This window comes from Squalius cephalus (genome assembly GCF_949319135.1).
Source record: "Squalius cephalus genome assembly, chromosome: 1".
Classification (NCBI taxonomy): domain Eukaryota; kingdom Metazoa; phylum Chordata; class Actinopteri; order Cypriniformes; family Leuciscidae; genus Squalius; species Squalius cephalus.
The window spans coordinates 13,194,396-13,218,762 of NC_137122.1; the positions used below are offsets into that span (position 1 = coordinate 13,194,396).

The 24,367-nt window shown below is 36.1% G+C and overlaps 1 protein-coding gene across 3 annotated transcripts; it reads left to right on the forward strand.

Moving 5' to 3' along the window:
- Nucleotides 1-3,242: 3,242 nt before the first annotated feature.
- Nucleotides 3,243-24,029, forward strand: LOC307163700 (uncharacterized protein). Of its 3 annotated transcripts, none has more exons than XM_079879902.1 (4): nucleotides 3,243-3,329; nucleotides 6,004-6,169; nucleotides 16,586-17,447; nucleotides 22,980-24,029. In XM_079879902.1, the coding sequence occupies exons 3-4, from the start codon at nucleotides 16,591-16,593 to the stop codon at nucleotides 23,005-23,007; spliced, it is 885 nt and encodes a 294-aa protein (XP_079736028.1). In that variant the 5' UTR covers nucleotides 3,243-3,329; nucleotides 6,004-6,169; nucleotides 16,586-16,590; the 3' UTR covers nucleotides 23,008-24,029. The 3 variants fall into 3 exon arrangements, with proteins under 3 accessions (XP_079736028.1, XP_079736030.1, XP_079736029.1); XM_079879903.1 differs by having other exon boundaries at nucleotides 3,288-3,348; XM_079879904.1 differs by lacking the exon at nucleotides 6,004-6,169 and having other exon boundaries at nucleotides 3,270-3,329.
- The last annotated feature ends 338 nt before the right edge of the window (nucleotides 24,030-24,367 follow it).

Genomic DNA, 24,367 nt, shown 5'->3' on the forward strand with positions numbered 1-24,367 from the left:
ACAGAAGTGTTTTGAGTCTGGATTTGAAAGTGTCTACTGTAGGAGCACGTCTGATCTCCTCTGGAAGCTGGTTCCAGCATAATAGCTAAAAGCGGACTCGCCATGCTTTGAGTGAACCCTTGGTATTTCTAACTGATATGATCTGAGTGATCTGAGTGATCTGTTGGGTTTATATTTAGTGAGCATATCTGCAATATATTGAGGTCCTAGGCCATTGAATGATTTATATACCAGTAATAATACTTTAAAATCAATCCTAATTCTAACTGGGAGCCAGTGTAAAGACCTGAGGACTGGTGTGATGTGTTCATATTTTCTGGTTCTGCTCAGAATCCTGGCGGCAGCGTTCTGTATGAGCTGCAACTGTCTTATGGTCTTTTTGGGAAGGCCAGTGAGGAGTCCATTACAATAATCCACCCTGCTGGTGATGAAAGCATGCACAAGTTTCTCTAAGTCTTGTCTGTAAACAAAGCGTCTAATTCTTGCAATATTTTTCAGATGATAGTATGCTGATTTAGTTATTGCTTTGACATGACTACTGAAACTAAGGTCTGACTCTAGTGTCACACCAAGATTCCTGACTTGATGTTTAGTTGTTTGACCCCATAGAGTGAAGGTATGCGTTCACCTTGAGAACTTCATCTTTGTTTCCAAACGCAATGACTTCAGTTTTGTCTTTGTTTAACTGAAGAAAGTTTTGGCACATCCAACTGTTGACTTCATCAATGCATTGGCACAGGGAGTCAATGGGGCTGTAATCGTTAGGCGATAGGGCTAAGTAGAGCTGTGTGTCGTCTGCATAGCTGTGGTAAGCAATTTGGTTATTTCTCATTATTTGGCTCATTGGGAGCATATACAGGTTGAACAGGAGTGGTGCAAGAATTGAGCCTTGAGGGACTCCGCATGTCATGGATGTCCACTCAGACTTATGATCTCCTATACTCTCATAATAACCTCTCCCATCTAAGTATGACCTGAACCATTTTAGGACTATCCCAGAAAGCCCCACCCAGTTTTCCAGCCTGTCAAGAAGTATGTTATGATCGACAGTGTCAAATGCGGTTGAGTAGCACCAGAATTGATGTTGTGCCTGTATCAGTATTTAAGCGAATGCCGTTTATTATCTTTATGAGCTGTGTGCTGTGGTCAGAAACCATATTGAAAATTGTCAAAGTGTCCACTTGAGATTAAGAATTTGTTGAGCTGATTGAAGACAACCTTTTCAATGATTTTGCCTACACTGTTAGCCCTTGCTGTAAAAAAAGGCCAAATTCTGACAATATCATACCATATTCCAATTAAACCGGTAATATACCGTAGAAAACAAAACTAGCCTACAGGAATATACTGTGAATCAATAGTGCTCTAAATCGACAATCAGAGGCTGTTTTCCCAATCACACCCTATACCCTCATTCACTATTCCCTACATTAGTTCACTAATATAGTCCACTTGAATGAAAAGAAGTGAGTGAATTGAGAAACTGATGAACACTGATAACCATAATTACTGAAGGACAGAGAAACAAGAACAGAAAAAAGAGAAACACAAAAACTACAACTGACTTCCAGCGACACTGAGTGTGAAACCAGTACATTATTTCTTTCGTACATGTACAAAAGTTCTTGTTGAGAATTAACAGAGATTTAGTTAATAATAAAGTTTGTTGTCACCATGATGGAGATCAGTATTTGCTTTAGTTGGTCTCTAGTCCCTTGACTTCTTACCACTCAACTCTCTCTGACTGCTGTATCAGTGAGATTATAAAACACATGTGTTATGGCAAGAAAGAGCCAAGAGGAAGATGATCAGGTGTTTTTGGATTTTGTGATGATGTCACAATCATCCTGGACACGTCTGATTCTCTGATCTTTCCTGCATATATTATTTGAATTTATGGGTATTTCATATTTAGCATATATCTGTGAATCTACAACATGAAATCAATAATTCTGTAATCAGGTCTTCTGAAGAAAATCAAAATCATATAGTGCTTTAAAACATTTTTAACTCCTGCTTGCCTCAGACACACACAGACATCAACAATCAGCACATGAATCTCAACAATGGTGACAATCAAAAGTTTCATGTCGCAGTGCATGCTGGGTTCCAGGATAATATAAACTCCCAGCATGCACTGCTGCATGAATAATAATAATAATAATAATAAAAAAATAAATAAATATATATATATATATATATATATATATATATATATATATATATATATATATATATATATATATATATATTGCCACCACTGTTGAGATTAATGTGCTAAAATGTGATATCTCTGTGTTTCTTTAAGACAGTGTAGCTCTGTTTTTTTTTTTTTTTTGGTTTATGCATGATGTGTTAAAAATTGAGTCATTGTAATTTATTGCTGTGGTTTCACAGTGGTGCTAATGAAACACTTTTGATTGAGGATTAAACTCTGAACGAGTGAGAATGATTTCCTTAGTGAATGAACAGGCTATATGATGATTTTATCACCATAATCAACATAACCACCATCATTCATAAACTGTGTGTGTGCACAAGTGTGACTTACAAAAACACAGCTCAAGCGGCAAACGAAACACTAATGTTTTAGCATCAGCATCCCAACTAAAGCACACACTGATCTCTGTAATGGTGACTTCAAACCAAACATTTTCAATTAAACATCTCAACAACAACTTCTGTAGATGTATGACAGAAATAAAGTCATAATAATAAGTGTAATAATGTGTAATGGCTGGAAATCAGATGTAGTTCGTTTCTCTATTTTCTGTTCTAACAGCAGGTGTTCATCACTAATGCTCAACAATCACTTACATATTCCCTTAAATTGACCAACTGTCATTTAAATGCATTAACTAAAATGTATAAAGCATTACTGACATGAGCAAAGTATTACTGTGCATTTATTTCATTTGAAATCACAACAAAACTTTTGCAAATAAAGAGATTTCCACTGGACCAGCAACTACACAGTCACTGCTTTTTAAATAAAGCAACATACAGCAAATCATCAATGTTTGTAGATCTTCTCCTGGACTGAAGCACAGGCTCTACTCTTCTGCACAATGGTGACCCAAAAAAATAGATTTTACAGTAAAATACTGGCAACAGTGTTGCCAGTATAAACCTGTTTTATAACTTACTGGTTCACTGGTTCACACTCCAATACAGTAGGTGGCGATAATGCACCTTAATGTTGGTGCTACCTGCCAGAAAATCGAGGAAGAAGAACCCTATACGCGCGTGCTTTGGCGGCCAATGACGTCATCGGTCGCGCGCGCCGTCTCTTCCGTCATTGAGTTTCAGCGTCGAGTCTTCTGACTGAGGTGAGGATAGCAATTCACGGTATTTCTCATAATTTACACTCCATCACACACACTTTATATCTCATAATTTACACTCCATCACACACACTTTATACAGTTTGATTAAGCGACAGACTCATTTCTGTATTGTTTTCATCTATCACAGCGATACTTGTCCGTCTTTTCTGGCGTCTTCCTACTGAAGTAAACATTTAGTGCAGCAGCAGCGAGCATGAGGATAATATGTTGAGTTCATTTTGTCTTCGTTTGTGTGATTGTCTCGATGTGTGGAGTCAGAACTGTTACTGACTTGTCAAGACAAGAGTTAAAGTTTGAGATCTGTGAGGGGAATTGATGGTAATCGATCTCAAGTTTTTCGGTTGCCATTTTCATTTTTAGCCTAAATATTCTTAGTTGAAATTTATCTTTTGCAGATTATATAGTTAAAATTAAAATTTATAGAACAAATAATTTTAAATACTTCATATTGTTCCTGTAATGAGTAATGAACACGGGGAAAGTTAAAATCTGATACATAAATGATATAATAATTGATATAGGCCTAATAACAAATAGCCTAAAGATTTTATGAAGTTTGAAACTGGGCATGTTAATAATGCTGCTTCTCTTTTTTCAATTTTATGTCCATTGTCAGTTTCTGTGTATAAAACTAAAATATGGTAACGATAGAGGTGGGCGATATATCGTTTCGATGATCCAAATTGTTGTCTGGACAATACGCAAAATTGGGATAGCGAATATTTCATAATTTGTACAATCCGACCCCCCAAACTAGGGCTGGGCGATATATCTCACGATATTGTTATGCGCATCTCATCAGTAAAGCCGGTTCCTTGATTAGTAGTAAATCGCCATCACCTGCTTTTAGATGGAGCGGCATTTACTATGTGTAGTAAAGTGTTAAAATATGAGTGTTAAATTAACACTAAAGAGTGTTAAAGTTAATGAGATAATTAAGTGATTAATTTAGTGATGATTGAGCATTATTGAAGACACCTGATGTTAACAAGCAGAATCACTGAAGAAGAAAATCACAAATTGTAAGCCATCGATATGACGATCAATGTTTGCTTTAGTTGGGCTCTTGACCCAATACATTGACTTTAAATTTTGTTTGTCTGCTGTTATTGATTTATAACATTCAGATGAACAAAGTAAAGTGTGATCTGATAGTGTTGGTTATGTTTTGACATAGGCTAATCATGCTGTGATCTGAAAAATGAAACTTATTGAGATAGTTTGGTTTAACTTGTTAGCAGCAGCTTTGTGATTCTACAGCATATGATTATCAGTATTTTTCTTATAATCCAAAATATTTAATAAACATTGTTCTGATCAAAAGACTTTCAAATTAATTTATTTAGAAACACAGATATCAATAATCAGCCTGTGAATCTCAACAATGGTGACAGTAATAAAGCATGTTGCAGTGGCTGCCACCAATCACAACTCATTAATGGCTCCCATCATGCATTGCCGTATGAATAAATTATGATCTGAATTGTCTATGTAATTTACTTTTCCTAATTGAATATTCTGCTCGTCACCATTGTTGAGATGCATAGACTGAATTTTGACATCTGTGTGTGCCTAAAAGAAAGATTTAAAAAAAAAAAAAAAAAACTTTTAAGAAGTCCTTTATATTATATCTAAAATTCTGGATATTTATGCAGATTCACAGTTATGCTGTAACCAACAACATAAATCAAAAACATAAAATTCAATGATGATTATCATAATATAACCAACATCATCAGATCACTTTTTTTCTTTGTTCATCTGGCAGTTATAACTCAAATACAGCAGCCAAACAAAATCTAAAGTTAATAATATAAGGATCAAGAGCCCAACTAAAGCAACCAGTGATCGCCATAACGGTGGCTTACAATTTGTGATTTTCTCCTTCAGTAATTCTGCTTGTTATCATCAGGTGTCTTCAGTAATGCTCAATCATCACTAAATTAATCACTTAATTATCTCATTAACTTAAACACTCTTGAGTGTGGACTCATATACACTCCCAGGAGTGTTAATTTAACACTGGAGTTTTTGCTATGTACAAAGAGCCGTAGTTAACTGACAAGCTGAGCCATATCGCATTAATTATCGCTGGTGATACGTCTGCGATTTTAATGCGATATGGCTCAGCTTGTCAGTTAACTACGGCTCTTTGTAGTAAATGCTGCTCCATCTGAAAGCAGGTGATGGCGATTTACTACTAATCAAGGAACCGGCTTTACTGACGAGATGCGCATAACAATATTGTGCGATATATCGCCCAGCCCTACCCCAAACTAGGGCTGGGCGATTTAAATCGCGATATTGTTATGCGCATCTCGTCAGTAAAGCCGGTTCCTTGATTAGTAGTAAATCACCATCATCTGCTTTCAGATGGAGCGGCATTTAGGGCTGAGAAGATAATTAAGTGATTAATTTAGTGATGATTGAGCATTATTGAAGACACCTGATGTTAACAAGCAGAATCACTGAAGAAGAAAATCACAAATTGTAAGTTACCATTGAGGTGATGGGTGTTTGCTTTAGTTGGGCTCTAGACCATTATATGTTTACTTTAATATTTACTGTTGTTTGTCTGCTGTTATTGATTTATAACAGTTAAATGAACAAAGTAAAATGTTATCTTATAGTGTTGGTTATGTTTTGATATAATTAGGGTTGTGCCGATGGACGATATCATCGTCCATCGTGATGGCTGACCGACATCACGATGGAGAGCCACCATTGTGATGCCACGCCCCCCACCCTGTCAGACCAGCCCAGTCTCACGGCAGTTCGTTACAGCTCCTGCACTGGGATTCAAGCAGAACAGCTTGTTTAAGGTGATGGCGAAATTCATCATCATCGTCCATCGCGATGTTTTACTGTAAACATCGTCAACTGCCAATTTAGGGGACATCGCCCAACCCTAGATATAATCATACTGTGATCTGAAAAATGAAACATATTAAGATAGTTTGGTTTAACTTGTTAGCAGCAGTTTAGTGATTCTTCAGTCTATGATTATCAGTACTTTACTTATAATTCAAAATATTTAATAAACATTGTTCTGATCAAAAAGACGTTCAGACATATTCATTTAAAACACAGACATCAATAATCAGCCTGTGAATCTCAACAATGGTGACAATAATAAAGCATGTTGCAGTGGCTGCCACCAATCACAACTCATTAATGGCTCCCATCATGCATTGCGGTATGAATAAATTATGATCTGAATTGTCTATGTAATTTACTTTTCCTCATTGAATATTCTGCTCCTCACCATTGTTGAGATGCATAGACTGAATCTTGACATCTGTGTGTGCCTAAAATAATTTTTTTTTTTTTTAAACAACTTTTAAGAAGTCCTTTATATTATATCAAAAATTCTGGCCATTTATTCAGATTCACAGTTATGCTGTAACCAACAACATAAATCGATGTCAGAAAGAAGGATCTTAATGAGCTCAGTGATCAAGTTCAAATGATGATTGTCATAATATAACCAACACAGATCACTTTTTATTCTTTGTTCAACTGGCAGTTTTAACTCAGATACAACCGCCAAACAAAATCTAAAGAACACATGAAAGGGTCAGAGCCCAACTAAAGCAACTACCCATCACAATAATGGTAACTTACAATTAGTTTAGTTTAGTTTAGTTTATTGGTTTATAATAATGTGGACAACCTCTTTTAAAGAAAAGAGCAGCTTTAGCCTCTACGGCTAATTTCCAGCTGTAGTCCCCAGCCAGTTGTTAATTGGCATACATCAATAAATACATTACAGTTAAAACAGGGCTTAAGCAAGAGCTTAGACAAACAAACAAGGTGGCACAAAATTGAAACAGACAAGCAAGCACAAATTGCAAAGACATAAAAGCAGGTCAAGCAATAAACTAGAGAAAATTGACACAAAAAATAATCATGCAGAGGCCACATTGAAGCACATACAGGACATAGCATTGAAGCAGCCAGCAGAGATCAAGTGGCAGAAGCATGATCATGTCACATCTAGTGCGCACATCACATCTAGCTTATTAATGTGTGCAGGTGTAATTGTCGATTAGCCAATTTTTAAGGTGTGCAATAAAAGTCGAATACATATGTATGTTTTTAATTGTAATGGGCAATGAGTTCCAGTTATGTATTGCAGTAAATGAAAATGATAATTGACCAAATTCTTTTACTTTTACTTCTAATACTTTTTCTGAGTGGGATTACTAGGTCGCCACGTGTGGTGCTTCTGGTATTATGACTGCTGTTATTACGTTGGATTATGAATGAATTGAAAGGAGGCGGAGCGGTATTATGTAAAATTTTGTAAACCAGACAAATATTTTTATATTTGATTACATTTTCCCAGCTCAGCAGTTTATAGTTTTTAAGGATTATACAATGGTGTAAACTGGTAGGTTTTTGGTCCAAAATTTTAAGAGTTTTTTTTATAAATAGTTGCTAGTGGCTTAAGTGATGAGCTGTTAGTTTGTCCCCAGCTTGTCAGACAATATGTTAGATGTGACATAATCATTGCATCCATAAATAATTTAGCAGCATTAAAAGTAAGGGCATTTCTAATATATCTAAAATTAGCTAAACTAAACTTGACCCTATTGCAGACTTTCTTAATATGTGTTTTAAAAGAGAGATTAGAATCAATAATAACGCCCAAATATTTAAATTGTGGCACAATAGTAATGTTTTGACCCGAAATTGATATGTTTGACACACTATTACATTGTCTTTTTGTAAAAAACATTCCCACAGTTTTATCTACATTTAATTGAAGACATGAACGATTTAGCCAATTGGTGATCTGGTCCATGGCTTTGGTCAATTTTGTGGCAGCCAGATTTTTTGTCTTGGCATGCACATAAATTACAGTATCGTCCGCATACATTATTGTATTGATATCAGGGCAAACTGATGGCAAATCATTAATATATAGACTAAACAAAAGCGGGCCAAGTATTGATCCTTGTGGCACCCCTGTGCATAAATTAAGAGCTAGTGAACGATGGGTGTTCACAGAAACAAATTGAGTTCTACCAGTTAAATATGACTCAAACCATTTAATTGCAGAAGGGGAAAAATTAAAAGTAGAGAGTTTGGCAATAAGGACCTGATGGTTGACTGTGTCAAATGCTTTACGGAGGTCTAAAAACACAGCGCCAACAACACCTCCCTTGTCCACCATTGCTCTAACAGTCTCTAAAAAGTAACAGTTAGCCGTTTCTGCGGAGTGATGGGCCCGGAAGCCAAACTGCATCGGATGAAGTGTGAAGGGACTATTATTAAGAAAAGAGACAAGCTGCTCTGATACACATTTTTCAGCAACCTTAGAGACCACTGGTAGAATACTAATTGGGCGGTAGTTAGATATGTTCCGTGGGTCATTTGACTTAAATATGGGAGTTACAATTGCAGTCTTCCAGGTGGTTGGAAATATCCCCTCTAGTACTGACTGATTAAAAATTTGTGTGATAGGGTAAGATAGATGTTCTTTCAGGCATTTAAGCATTTTCGAGTCCATTCCATAAATATCTTTTGTTGATGAGATTTTAAGAGAATTAATAATTGCCTGAGTTTTTACTTCACAGATAGGTTGAATGCTAAAAGAAGGCATGCTTTCATCTATTGTGACAACATTTCCAGTTATTAGGGAAAAATTCTGTGCGATTTCATTCACAGAATTAATAAAATATTCATTAAAAGCTACAGCTATTTGAGCTGGGTCTTGAATTAGTTTACCATTCAGGTTCAATTCTAACTGGTTTCTAAGCTTATGGCTAATTCCCATCACATTCTTAATCTGTTCCCAGATCAGTTTTGTGTTACCTTTTCCCTCATTAATAATTGTCATAAAAAAATTGGCTTTAGCCTTTCTTATCACTTTAATCACTTGATTACGTAATGAAGTGAACCTATGCCTATCACTATTTAATTTTGTTTTTAATGATCTTTTTAAAGCGGAGTCTCTTTCTTTCATCAAATTAAATATTTCAGTATTGAGCCAGGGGAGTGCATTTGCTTTTTTCTTTCCTTTTACCTTTCTAGTAAACTCCTTAACTAGATTTTGTAGCTTGGTAGAAAACATTTTGCTAACTTCTTCTGTGTTAATCCCAGTAAATATATCTATCCAATTAGTCTGCTGTACTGCCTTTTGAAAATTATCCATTTCATTCTTAGGAATCCTAAGTTGCTCCACGGGTTTATTAGAATGATGAAATCGCTTTTTTGTAAGTTTTCTCGACAGTAGAGTCAGATTATGATCAGACAGTCCAGTAATAAAATTAAATGTTTTTACAATTCTTTCAGGCTTGTTACTGAAAATTAAATCTATCTGTGTCTGAGACGATGTGGTTATTCTAGTAGGACCTTCCAACAATTGAGTAAAATCCAGACTGTCTGTGATCTGTTTAAGTGATTTCCTATTAGTCTTATTAAGCCAGTTACAGTTAAGATCACCAAGCAGTATTACCTCAGTTTTAAAATCACATGCTTGAAGTAGCTTTTTAAAAGTGATATAGAAATCATTATTAGAGGAGGGTGGAATTTGCGATTTTCTCCTTCAGCGATTCTACTTGTTAACATCAGGTGTCTTCAATAATGCTCAATCATCACTAAATTAATCACTTAGTTATCTCATTAACTTAAACACTCTTGAGTGTGGACTCATACACTCCCAGGGGTGTTAATTTAACACTGGAGGTTTTGCTGTGTTCAAAGAGCCGTAGTTAACTGACAAGCTGAGCCATATCGCATTAAATATCGCTGGCGATACGTCCGCGATATTGATGTGATTTGGCTCAGCTTGTCAGTGAACTACGGCTCTTTGTAGTAAATGCCGCTTCATCTGAAAGCAGGTGATGGTGATTTACTACTAATCAAGGAACCGGCTTTACTGACGAGATGCGCATATCAATATCGCGATTTAAATCGCCCAGCCCTACCCCAAACATGAAAAGAGCTAAAAGAAGTTAAAGAGAATACAAACAACGCACACTAGGCTATAACCTTCTAAACAATTATAAGTAGGGATTTTTAATACTGTAGGGCAGTACTATTCCCGTAAGCAACCTCCGAGTGGCCCAGCCCATGGTCCCGTGTCGTCAAAAACGCACATTCATACGTAAATTCGAAATAGTGCGCGCAGAAGCACATGCGCAAAACCATTTTTAAAATGATATATATATTTTTTTTATCATATGTCCTTTTACAAAAGGACATTTTACAAACCTACGTTTTGCGCTCCTGCACGCACTTTTTCAGTCACAACACAGCAATCAGAGGAGGACGCGCTGAAAACTGTAATGCTGTTCTCATCCTTCATGACTCGTACTGAGAAGGTTTGAGTTGCAGAGGAATTTGTGACTGTTTCACCTGTTCAACCACATCAAAGTTTCGTAATTAGTAAGTCCGTGCTTTTTCTCTTTTTGTTCTTATGTGCTGAAGGGCCGCTATGCCTTGGTGAAACGGTGTTTGTACGTGAAGAGCTCTTTTCCAAAACGCCATAAACCTAAAAAGCTGCCTCAAAGAACCAGCAAAAGTAATGATTATGAATATGTAAAATATTGCAATAAGACATTTTAATTGTTTGTTAATTTCTGTGTCGGCTGCAAAGATGAAGCTGACGATAGGCTATTGACTCGCGATCTTCGCAGTAGGCTAGTGAACGCACCGGAGAAATGCACATTTATTAGGGTACATAGTTTTATTTTGTTTTGGATGGTTTTGTTTAGAACCAGCTTTCTGTAAATATATTTCACATTTTTTAGGCCTGTGAGGCGAGTAGGCTACGGTCTGGTTCATGATGATATAATCTCCAGTTGAAGCACCTTAAGTTGTGATTGCTAGCCTATATTTACTTTTTATGTATTAAAGGACAATTCCGGTGAAAAATGAACCTAGGTGTAATTAACACATGGTTACCGAGTCGATCATTCCCTGGGATGCGTTTTCATGAAAATCGAATGTAAAGAGTTTTATCTTTAAAGGGGTGATATATTGGTATATGCAATTTTACAAGTTGATTGTACTGAAATGTGTGTTGGCAGTGCCTGTACACAGCCATCATAAAATGATAAAAATCCATCCAGTGTTTTTTTTTTTTATCTTCTTATGTTTCCTCCTGTCTCAAATCAAGCTGTACGATATTGTGACGTCACAATATCGACGCCCCTCCCACGATGGTTGATTGACAGCAGCGTTTCAAACACAGACCCGCCCTCGTGAGCGAGCTGTCAATCATAGTACGCTCCAACGCGCGTTCATTGTTGATAGCTGGAGTGCTGAGTAGAATGGCGTCTAACGATTGTGGTGTTCTGCTCTTGGGTGTAATAACGAACACAGCCATCATATTGATGATGTTTCTAAATCCGTACAGCTAAAGACGCAGTGGCTGAGTTTGTTTTCGAAGGGAATATTCCCCACGATCAAAGTCAATGCTGTCATGTTTGCGCGAATCATTTCACCAGACTGCTTTACAAACGAGGGTCAGTATAAAGCTTGATTTGCTAAGAAGCTGCTCCTGAAAATAGGATCAGTACCAACTATTTGTGTTCCTGCTTCACCTCCAGAAGAACAAGTGAGTGTAACGTTTTATTGACCTTTATATTAATCTTTAATCTTTGCAAATAGCTTGCACGCTTCACGATGATTGTGGCTATTTTTACACTCAGGGTACATTATGGCAAGTTTTCTATGTACAACGTTTTCAATATAATTCATAATCCCACGTTTATAATGAATGAAGCGTTATTGTGTTACAAATGGTGTATGCAAAGAACAGAGGGGCGGGGTGAGCAAAGCTCATTATCATTTAAAGACACAGAGCTGTTTTTGACCAGGTAAAATGAGTGTTTTCTTACAATACTAATGAGAATTTTTAATTAACCCTCTGGGGACCAAAAACGCGCCGGCGCGTTTTGCTCGTTTTTTTTTTTAGCAATGAAAAATAAACACAAAATGCTCTGTTAATTTTGATCTTTAATTTTCGTGTTATACATCAATCGATCCTGTTCAGTTTCTATTTTTTTTCTGTATACTCACAATAAAAATAAAGTGTTTTGCTTTTTGACAAATAAAGAAACTTTAACATGATGCGATTTCTGCCTTCTCTCTATCAGTAAACTCCCATTTGAAACGCGTTCGAAAATGATCTATAACTCAGCGAAAATTCAGTCAAACAGGCAAACAGACCCACGGGCATAAAGCTTGAGATCGCATCTGTTAAATGAAGTCATTTATATAAAAAACAAATATTATCAGCTTCTGTAATCTGTATAAAAAGAGAGCGACTCCAGTCGACCTCATTACGAGATGATTCACAGTAATGTGACCACTCCCCGGAGAGCGCGTGCTATTCAAACGCAAATTCTGAGAACTATTTCAGAGCTGTGAAACGCCCACATCAGCTGTAAACAAAGCGTCGCGAGTGAGACATAATATAGCCTACCTTATGGAGAAAAGATTCCTCAGAACAGTGCTGATATGAGGAGCAATATCTCCTGATATGAGGAGCAGATTCCGCTGAGGAGTGAGGTAGGCTGTTTTCTTTTCTCACGTGTGGAATAACGTTATGGAATAACGTTAGTGTAGGCCTATGCAAACCGCAAAAAGATGAATCGCATTTCTATAATATGACTCGCCTTTCTGTGAGATGAATGAAGGGGACATATTTGTAAAGACTGTTTAGCCTAAATATGAATCGCGCGTCTGTGTGTGAAAGAATAAACTGCTTTGCTATAGCCTACTGAGATGAGTAAAAATCGACTGGAATATGTTGAAATAAAATGTATTTGTATAAACAACATATTAACCTGCAAAAAAAATACTATTTTTGTCAAAAATAAATTCATAGACTAAGATGTTAGATGTTCCAATGTTGGCTATATTCAAACTAATGAATACATATGATAAAATGTTGGCCTATAATCTTTTTTTTTTTTTTTTTTTTTTTTTACAAAGAAAGAGTACACTTGAAATATTGTTGAAATTGTAATTATTGTTGTAATTGTAACATTTTTAATAAAATAGCAAAACATATTTATAAGAGAGATGTAAGCGAAATCTTAAATGGTCAATATAAGTCTTCTAAATACATCTTTTGTCCTTGCATTGTGGCTCAGTCAGTGTCACACCTGAATGAATGGCTAATTATGCAGAGTGGGTGGGACACTGTAATCTAAGGTGTAAACTACTCCTCCCCCTCGCATATTGGCTTTCCAAGCAAAACCTGTTTTACACCATTTAAATCAATGTATTTTTTTTTTTTTGTGAACGATAAAGCAAGACTATTTTCACATAATTTTGAAGCTAGAACTCAAAGGGACAACATCAATTAGTCAAAAGTCTTGTGGACACATATTTAATATGTGTTTTGTGTTCTTAAATCAGCAACTTTCATTTTATTTTTTTCCAATAACCACGCATAAACATTATTCTCTTAAAAATACAAACATCTACATACACGTTGCTCGCATATTATGGTAGCCCTGTTTGTGCTATATAGAGTGAATTTACACCTTTGCCATTAACATGTTTATAAATAACTGAAAAAAGCACAAATGTCAAGGCATGTCAGAACATCTCAAGGACCCCAAAAACAGCTTGGTCCCCAGAGGGTTAAAGTATATTACAAACTTTTAATTTAGACCCTAAAGAATCATATTAGCTTGTACAAAAATGACATTATATTACCCCTTTAAAAACAGATTAGCTTATAACGCTAGTATATGGGGCACAGAGTAAGTAAAAGTAAATCGCTTATTAATACCACTAACAAGGCTCAAAATAGCTTCACACTAACACGGTAGCATAATGAGGGTCCCTACATGCAAACCGAAGCATTGAGAACTTTGTAAGTGTACAGACAGTTTAATAAGAAGATACTTTATAAAGACAGTAGCCTACATTACGCGTTTACAGACAAGATCCATCTTTGAAAACAGTCTCGACTAATCGAGTCACGAACGTCGTTCACACATGTTGCACACATTTCTTTGAAGGATGGCAAAAATATCGTCTGAATATCGATATCGAGATATTGGAAAAAAATATTGAGATATTCATTTTTGTCAATATCTCCCACCCCTAGATCTAATTACTTTATTGCAATTAATATAGGCTACCAGATAGCATAACATCTCCAAGATGTCTGTTAATAATAAAACGTTTTCAGTAAAACAAATATCTCAAAGTTGGTTTCAAAATTAATAGTCGACCGATATTGTTTTGTTTTTTTTTTATGGCCAATGCCGATATCTTAGAGAGCAGGGTGGCCGATATAGCCTAAAGCCAATATTTTTATTATATACTTTATATTTATTTTAATCAATTGTTTTTATACATTTTAAATAAATTAGAAAACAAATCTTTAAAATAAACATGCTTATACTTTAGATGGCAACTTCTTGAATCTGCAATCCTATTACAGTATTTTTCACAAATAAAGTAATTGTTTAAAAATGTATGAATATGTGAATAAAAAGGAAGTAAACACTAACATTGCACTCAGTAATCTGGTAATATTGTGCGCACTGGTAATCATATTTTTTCAAATAAAGACAAGGTAACGCTAATATTACATACATCACTCAGTGAAAACGATATGAATATGACACAGTGGGCAACTCGATATAGCACAGCATATTTTAATGCAGTAACACGTTTATCAGGCTACAAATGCACACTTCACAAGACATCACAGCTGGATTCCATTAAATCTGCAAGGTTTGTGAAATTAAATGTTTATTAGATATTCAGAGATTTGTTTAAATGATGTTTAACATTTGCTGAATGTTGCCAGTAACGTTAAATAAGAAAGTATTTTAGGAAAGGCAAGTTTATTTGTATAGCACATTTCATACACAATGGCACTTCAAAGTGCTTTACATAGAAGAAATTTAAATAATAAAAAGAAATAAGAATAATTAAAACGGTTTAGAAAAATAAAATACAGTACAGTACAAACAGTCGGACGAACAGCGGCACAGTGCTCATTCGGTAAATACACAGCTAAACAGATGTGTTTTGAGTCTGGATTTGAAAGTGTCTACTGTAGGAGCACGTCTGATCTCCTCTGGAAGCTGGTTCCAGCATAATAGCTAAAAGCGGACTCGCCATGCTTAGAGTGAACCCTTGGTATTTCTAACTCAGTGGTTCCCAAACCTGTCCTGGAGTACCCCCAACACTGCATGTTTTCTTTGTCTCCCTAGTCAAACACACCTGATTCAACTCATCAGCTCATTAACCCATGTGATAATGAGCTGATGAGTTAAACCAGGTGTGTTTTATTAGGGAGACAAAGAAAATGTGCAGTGTTGGGGGTACTCCAGGACAGGTTTGGGAACCACTGTTCTAACTGATATGATCCTAATGATCTGAGTGATCTGTTGGGTTTATATTCAGTGAGCATATCTGCAATGTATTGAGGTCCTAGGCCATTGAATGATTTATATACCAGTAATAATACTTTCAAATCAATCCTAAATCTAACTGGAATCCAGTGTAAAGACCTGAGGACTGGTGTGATATGTTCATATTTTCTGGTTTTAGCCTAATTGTTTGCTTTTTCTGTAACAAATAATATAAAAGCAACATTTTACTTTTTCGCATACCATTTATTTTCTTTGTTTACCAGTTATGTCTAACAAAGTATTAGATATGACTGACAGAGATCGTAAACTAATGAAGACGGAGAATGTGAGTAAGCACTGTGTGATCAGGCGCTGCCGTTCTCTTCAGGCGCTGGTGTTCTCAGCGCCGCCCATCAAAATAAAAGTCCGGAGCGCCGTCAAAATAAAAGTCTCGCTTCCAACACATCGGCCAATCAGGAAAAACTTAACGGCCGATACCGATATTTTAAAAGTGCCAAATATCGGCCGATATATCGGCCTTTGGCGATATATCGGTCGACCACTAGTCAAGATATGACAGCATTGTAAATTTAATTTTAATATCATGTTAGATAATTGTGTCCTTGATCACATATATTTAATAGTTCTAGCTAAAGAAACATGGGATTCATGCCTATAATGTTTTTTTAAATAATTGGAAAATAAATTTACATTCATGGAAAGTTTCAAGGACATGTAATCAATTTAGAAAAAGGCATCAAATTATCATAATATTTTATAACAGTTGTCTACTTTCTACCATTACACACTCACTTTCATGTCCTTTGACTTTATATTTCTCTATTTGAATTATTTTGATGAACTGAAATTTGTATTTAATTTTTTTTTTCATGTCAGACCTGATGGAAGTGAAGGAGGAGAGTGAAGAACTGAGTGAAGTGGAGGAGGAGAGTGAAGAACTGAGTGAAGTGGAGGAGGAACATCATGTCAAACCTGGAGAAAAACCTTTGAGTTGCTCAAAGACTAAAAATATTTTTTTTAAGAAAAGAACAGCCAAGAAATATTTCACCTGCACTCAGTGTGGAAACAGTTTATCAGGGAAATATAGTCTAGAATGTCACATGAGGATCCACACTGGAGAGAAGCCGCATGTATGCCATCAATGTGGGAAGAGTTTCACCCATTCAGAAAAGATCAAATTACACATGAGGATCCACACCGGAGAGAAGCCGTACACATGTGATCAATGCGGCAGAACTTTTCGCCATGCATCAGCCCTGAAGAGACACCTGAGAGTTCATACGAAGGAGAAGCCGCATTCATGTTCTGTGTGTGGAAAGAGTTTTTCACTGCGGCAACATTTACATAGACATGAGAAAATCCACACTGGTGTGAGAGAGTACATGTGCTTTGAGTGTGAGAAGACTTTTACTACAGCAAACATGCTAAAACGGCACCAGAGAATTCACATTGGAGAAAAACCTTACAAGTGTTCACACTGTGACAAGAGATTCAGTCAGTCAACACATCTGAAAACACATGAGAGGATTCACACTGGAGAAAAACCTTACAAGTGTTCACACTGTGACAAGAGATTCATTCAGTCAGGAGATCATAAAAAACATGAGAGGATCCACAGCAGAGAGAAGCCGCACACGTGTGATCAGTGCGGGACGAGTTTCTCTTTTAAAAGTGACCTGAAGCTACACATGAAGATCCATGCAGTGGATAAACCACATCAACACAGTCTGAGATCACAGTAAGTAGTTTATGTTCATGTGCTGAGCAACAAAGTCTCTTCTGTTTAAGTTAGACACACATCACTCTATAGCCAATTCTCTCCTCTCCACCTATAGCCGGTGTGTGGTGAGCACAGGACACTTTGTTGATTGATTAATATCTATTAACTCGTGTTCAACCAACAGGAATGTGTAATTTGTCATTTCAGATCAATGCAAAAAAAAAACACAAATTCATTTTAATCCATTATAAAGCTTGGAACAGCCAGGACATTTTTTAATATAACTCTGATAGTATTTTTCTAAAAGAAGAAAGTCATACACACCTAGGATGACTTGAGAGTGAGTAAATCATGGGCACTGACTTGGAAACCAGGAGAAACATTGTGCCATGAACGAACAAGTTCATGAAGTTTTAAGTAATATGGCTTTTAAAGGACAAGTTCGGTATTTTACACTTAAAGCCCTGTTTACAGATCGTTTCTGATGAAATAGAACGGTTAAGATTACAATTTGGACAAATGCTGCTGTCCCGAGAATTTTGGGTTTCTTTCGCTCCCCCCCCCCCCCCCCCACCTACACAATGGCAGTCTATGTGCAATGGAACAATCCTTCCTAAAACGCATTAAACTTTCGTTGACAAAGACGTGAAACTCACAGAGTGGTCAGGGGTGTTCACTGATATGCTCACACAAAAATCACTGCAAAAGATGCTTAATGGATACATAATGGATTTATAAACGGGTAAGTTAAGATTTCAAACATTAATCTCAATTCAATGTCCCCGTAATTATGTGGTAAAAAAATCGGTGTAATAAGTGTATAATGAATATAAGTTATTATCCCTTAAATGTCACTCTTAATAGTCTTGTTTGAACTTGTTCGTTCGTCTTTGGCTCAACCACTTGCTACGAACTTTTCTTTGCAGAAGCTTCACGTTTATTTCAAGTGATTGATATAAAAAATAGTTCAACTTAAAACAACATTTTATGCCCAATTATTTCCCAGACGTAGTTTTGGTATTGAGGTCAAAGTTAACTTGCCTTGCGTTCGCTATACAACAGTGGGTAATGGTCACACAAGACGACTCAGCTACTTTTTCTTGTGCATATTAGAGCTGACAGGATGACCGTCCTCGATTAAGTTTCCCTCAGGACTTTTGTAAGAGCCAAAATATAACCACACACCTCAGAATTGGTTCTCTTAAAAGGCGGAAAAATCTCCCGAGCACGGTCACTGCCTTCCGCTGCAACAACATTGCGCGCTGCGCCTGCGTCAGACTGTTGCTGGCTGAACAGGATCTGAAATCGCGATCAAAGAGACGTTCCGATGAACAGAACAACTTGCAAAGAAGAGGGACAAGGATAAGGAACGCGCAAAGTCACGAATTCACATCGGAAAAACCTTTGAAAGGTGGCGAGAACTCCGCCGGCAGAAGGGATTAGCTACTATCCGACATTCAGTTGCTCTGTTTTTGCAGAACAGGTAAATCCACTTTTCTTTCAAAACTGACGTTCATGTTCGCCAAACCAACACAAGGATGTAATTAGCTAGATTTATGCAGTCAGCGTTAACTTTGGTGAATACAACATGTATGTTTCTTGCAGCGATCAATCTCTATTGTAAATGATCAAGCAAATTCACAGTAGGGCGACAATTTGTGTAAGTTAACGATTGTTTTCACCCACGGTTTGTTATGAATTTGAATGTTCATAGGCTATTGACAACTTTGACTAAATTTGTTTACGACGCCGCCGTTGTTTATGCTCACTGGGAAACGCGAAGCTAACGTTATCTTGCTATTATTGCGTCCTTGTATGGGAGCTAACATATAGTTATAACCTCAGGTGGAGAAACGATTTTAAGATAATGCTTCTCTTTTTCTGTTTTCTGTTCTGCAATATATAAAAGCATTTATCTAACTTGGCGACATTACACATTGAATGAAGTATCAGTAAAACTTAACTTTGTAGTGACTATTTTGACTTTCCTTTATGCCGGAAGGGAAGGGAAGGGAGGGGAGGAGGGAGGAGACTGGATGAGGAGGAGGGAGGGTCTAGCCAGCCTCCGTTTTGTTTGACAACAATTCGAATGTCAACAAGAAGTAACGTCTCCCGACATCGCTTAGAGAACCTTTAACATATCACTTATTAATCATTTATGAATGCATAGTCATGTTTCATAAATAATTAGTTAATCATTTACTAATCACTTGTAACAGAATTTACAAAATATACATACAATGTTAGTATATCACTTGCTAATCATTTATGAATGTTCTGTAAATGATTAGTTCATCATTAACTAACCACTTATAAATGACTTACAACTGAACGTTATTATAAAGTGTTACCGATTTACATGTTTCAAAGGGAACTGACAGTGTCTCAAAAGTAACTGACAAAATTGAAATATCTATGGACGATCTTTTAGTTGCACGACTCCAGAAAGACCACGCCAGAGAACTTCATAAAGCTAAGAAAACGGAGAAGAGGAAGACGAAGGACCAAACTCCCAAGGAATGAGCTGACCTATCAAAGCAAACAAATGATGAGGATTCTCAGGCAGATGGAGAGATTGCATAAAAGATTACTTAGTATCGTTAGGGGAGTTATGTTAGAGAATCAGTTTAAATGTCCTAATTGTGAAATATCCTCTTTACAGGAGAAGTTTGAATCACTTGATGCCCTGTGATAATGTCTTATAGTTTAAATGTCATTGCTTGCAAAAGAAGCTTGCAGCGCTAGAAGCATGTTGCAAGCTTGCTTTGCAACCACAGAGTTTGTGGTTTTCTTTGATCTCTCTGAATAGGTTCAGTTGACCTGCTTAGTTGACCTTTTAGCATGAGTTAAGAAAAAAGAAAGAGGCCTCCTCATAGTTTGAGATGAGGCGAGAAGTGAGTTGTGGTTTTAACACCTGCAAGCCAAGAAACGGTCAAAATGTATATTAAGCTCTGTAGCGTAGGTGGTGCATATGAGACTACACGCATGCTTATTGCATAATAGCTTTAGGGTCATGGAATATTCCAGACCAGATATTTTACCATTTTAAGAATTGCACCATTGTAAGGGACAGCCTTAAAGCTTAAGACGGCCCCTATCAAAACATGTAAAAGGTTTTGTTTCCTGTTGCTCGGGGCCGCACTTCGAGGCCTATACGCATTTCTGTTATTTTTTAATTTTTGAATTTATTGTCTTTGTATTGTTCTGAAACTTTTTTAAGTAAAACGAAACCAATTTTTGGTGATTCGAAAAACTTTTAAAATAAGTCTCAAGAGTGATTTTTTTTCCTAGAGATATCTTTACTTTGTTATAGTTTAGATATTAATACGAAGCAAAAGCCCAGTGAAACGCCCCCCGGACTGAACTGGATCGGACACCGGCGAGGACCCTGAAGCCATTTATAGCATCTTTAACCGGCAGGTAAGGGCAATCTTTGATTGTAATGGGTTATTGGGAATGTTGTAGATGGACTCAGATGTTACAGCGGTATAGAAACACAACTATATATATATATATATATATATATGATTATGTGACTGAGCGTTCATGCAGGGTTAACCTAAACACTTTATGAATAAGATTTCAATAAACAGATTATTATTAAGAGGCTACTTTTATTATCAAATCAATATTACAATTAATTAGCCCCGCAATAATTTCATAGCGCATCACTGCATAACCGGCACGCAGTGATGAAGATGTTAAATTAGTCCTCATTTAAAAAACATGTTTAACACAAAATAATTCTAATTTTTTTCACCATGGGCCACAAGAGAAATATTAAAATATCAAGGGTGAAACTGTTAGTAATGTAGACAGACAGCAATCTCATTCAATGTCAGTCATGTGTGGGTAAAATTAAATGTAGTTAGGCATTTAAAAGCTCTATTGAGAAATGTAAAACATGGAAAGTTTAAAAAAAAAAAAAAGCAAATCATATCAGGATACTTCATGACTTTCAGAACTAAAATTATTCCTGATTCAAGCAGAATCAGCAGAAATAAAAGGACAATAACAATATGTTGATAAAAGGAGCAAAGTGTTTAATCAATCATCATTATATGAAGAAAATACAAACATTAAGTAAAACTGAAAGAGAATGAGACCGATCTTTTTACCAATTTATAAGAGTTGTTTTATGGTGTGTATTCCCAAACACCTTCTACCTTATTTTATTTATTCTAAGGTTAGGTAAAGTAAGTCAAATTCGGTCTAAATAATAAGTATATAAATCTCCATTCTTACAATTCAGTCGAAAGACTGCTCCGTGGTTTAGTTCAGCTCTATTCTTTCTACAGCAGAGACTCAAGGCAGGCTGGTTCTTTTATACTGATTATAAGTATTTTTATTATTGCAAAATCAACTGGTTTACATACTGAATAACAAAAGAAATAAAACATAAACCAAAGCATAAAATAAGCAGTTCACAAGCTTCGGCTCCAGGTGGCAGGCTTGGACAATTGAACTGAGGAGAGGCCGTCAGGGTCTTTACAGCGTCTGACGGTGACATATTACACTGCACTTTTATACTTCGTATCACACCCCCTTATCACATATTCAATCACCCATAGACAATCTATCCAATCCAAAATCTTGATCTATTGTTAACCCTTTCAGTTCTTTCAAGAACTGCTTATAAAAAGCCTTCCTTTCCTTTGTTACAGTAATTTGAAAGTGATTGCAGTACCAGTTTTGGCCACAATCTTACATACGGCTCCTTTAATGTTATTTCTATATATTGATTAAATGCTTAAACTTGATTACATTGTTATTATTTCTTGCATGCATTAATACAATAAAATTTTTACGAAACAAGTTGTTGTGTTTTTCTTATATAAAACAGTTTCACAATAAAGACTTTTACAAAACAAGTTGTTGTGTTTTTCTTATATAAAACAGTTTCACAATAAAAACTTTTACAAATGTTTTGTGTCCTTCTTGTATAAAACAGTTTCACAATAAAGACTTTTACAAAACAAGTTGTGGTGTTTTTCTTATATTATAACACTCTTTCTTACTAAGTTACAATTGCCAATACCATATAAGGTTATACATAAGAAGCATTGCTTTATACAGAATAAATTGCATATATATTCCACTTACAAGGTTATAGTTGTGGCTAATAACATACATAATCCTATATATATATATATCAGGCAGTGTAACAGAATAAATTGCATATTCACTTGACAGAGTCAAAGCATCTCAAGAGAAGAAAAGTGTCCTGTTTCAAAGATACATGAAAGTATATATTGCATTTCCAAGAGTAGAAGTGGAAGAGACACTAGATGTTCTGATGAAAAACAAAGAACGAGTTTATATCAGAATTTTTATCAGATTCACGTCTCTCTTAAAAGTGTTATGGCTTCTTTTTCAGCTCCTGAACTTTGCCTTCAAAATGTTTTTTTTTTTTTCCCCCAGAGTGAATTTTCTGGCACTCTTTCAGTTCATCTTCTGTAGTAAAGGACTTCAGCACTGAAACTCACACACCGCCGTGTCTTTTCTGCTGTAATATTACTAATGAATCTTCTCCTTTGTGTGAATCTTCAGGTGTTTCTTCAGGACTGACCCCCAATGAAACTGTTTACAGCACTGATCACAGTTAAATGGTCTTTCTTCAGAATGAGAAGCTGATGTGATTTCAGAGCGAAAGCCTGAGCCGCTTCATCCCAGTGTGAACTCTCATGTGAATCTTCAGACTTGATTTTCATGAAGCGTTTCTTACACTGAGGGCAGGAGACTGCAGGCAGGCTGGAGATTTATTGCCTTCTGCTTTTCCTTTCTTCACGTCCATCAGATCTAAAAGAAACATTAAATCAAGTGAGTTTCAATGGACTATTTTATGCAAACAACTTGCTAATCATGTCTTACTCATGTAGCTAAAGTAGTGATGGGAGATCTCAAAACACTGCTTCAGGAAGCTCAGACACTTTTATGAATCTTTGTTTCAAATCATGTTCAGATTTGTGGTGGTTCAGAGCGTGCATCAAACTGCGAAAGTCATGTGATTTCAGTAAACGAGGCTTCGTTGCCTCATAAGCGTTTAGAAATGTCAATGATCTCTGTGAACCCATCATGCAGTTAACCATTGATCAAGTGTCTATGGGTTTTGCCTGATCTCTGATCACTTTTAAACATTTGTAGATGTTTTAATGAGACTTTTATATAATAATAACAAAATATTAGTAGTTGATAGTCTCATATTCGCCTGTTTAGCTGAGCAATCCATGCAACAAACAAAAAGAGCCCTGAAAATGTATTAAACCCCACATTATACAGATACTTAACTAGATGTACCGCATGGCGGTACAAAATATGACCGCCGCTCAGGCCTGCACTGGCTTTCCACAAAAATAAATGACGTGGAGCAATTTGGCTGTATTGCGTGTTTATGTATATAAGTTGTATATTTTAAAAGACTGTCTGGAGTATTCCTGTGGATCATGGATAATTTAGAGTTTTGTAATTATTTGCCATTACTATTTAAGTTTTATATCAAAAGTCATTAGTTTAGACACTTAACATCCATAATGTGAAAACGTCATCTGACTTTGGCATGGGTTTGTTGTGTTTTTCTGAAATAAAAAACATTTTTTCCCCAAAAAAGTGGTTTTATCTTGTAGCCCTGGTCCCAGAGTTTAAAAAAAAACAATGTTAACAAAATTAAACTCATTCCCACTGTAATTATTGAAATTAATGGGATTTTATGGATTTAGGTGAAGAAAGTGTACACATAAATAATACATTTTGGTCTGTACCATGAAGAGAAAACTGATTCAACTATATAAACTATATATTTTCTGAAAGCGTAGACTCTCAGGATGTGACCTAACATGGCATGAAACATGTCCCGCCCACCTCATTAGTATACTGCCCAAGCATAACACATTGGGTATTGGTAAATCGGGTATATGGCTGATACCTAAAAAAAGTAGTAG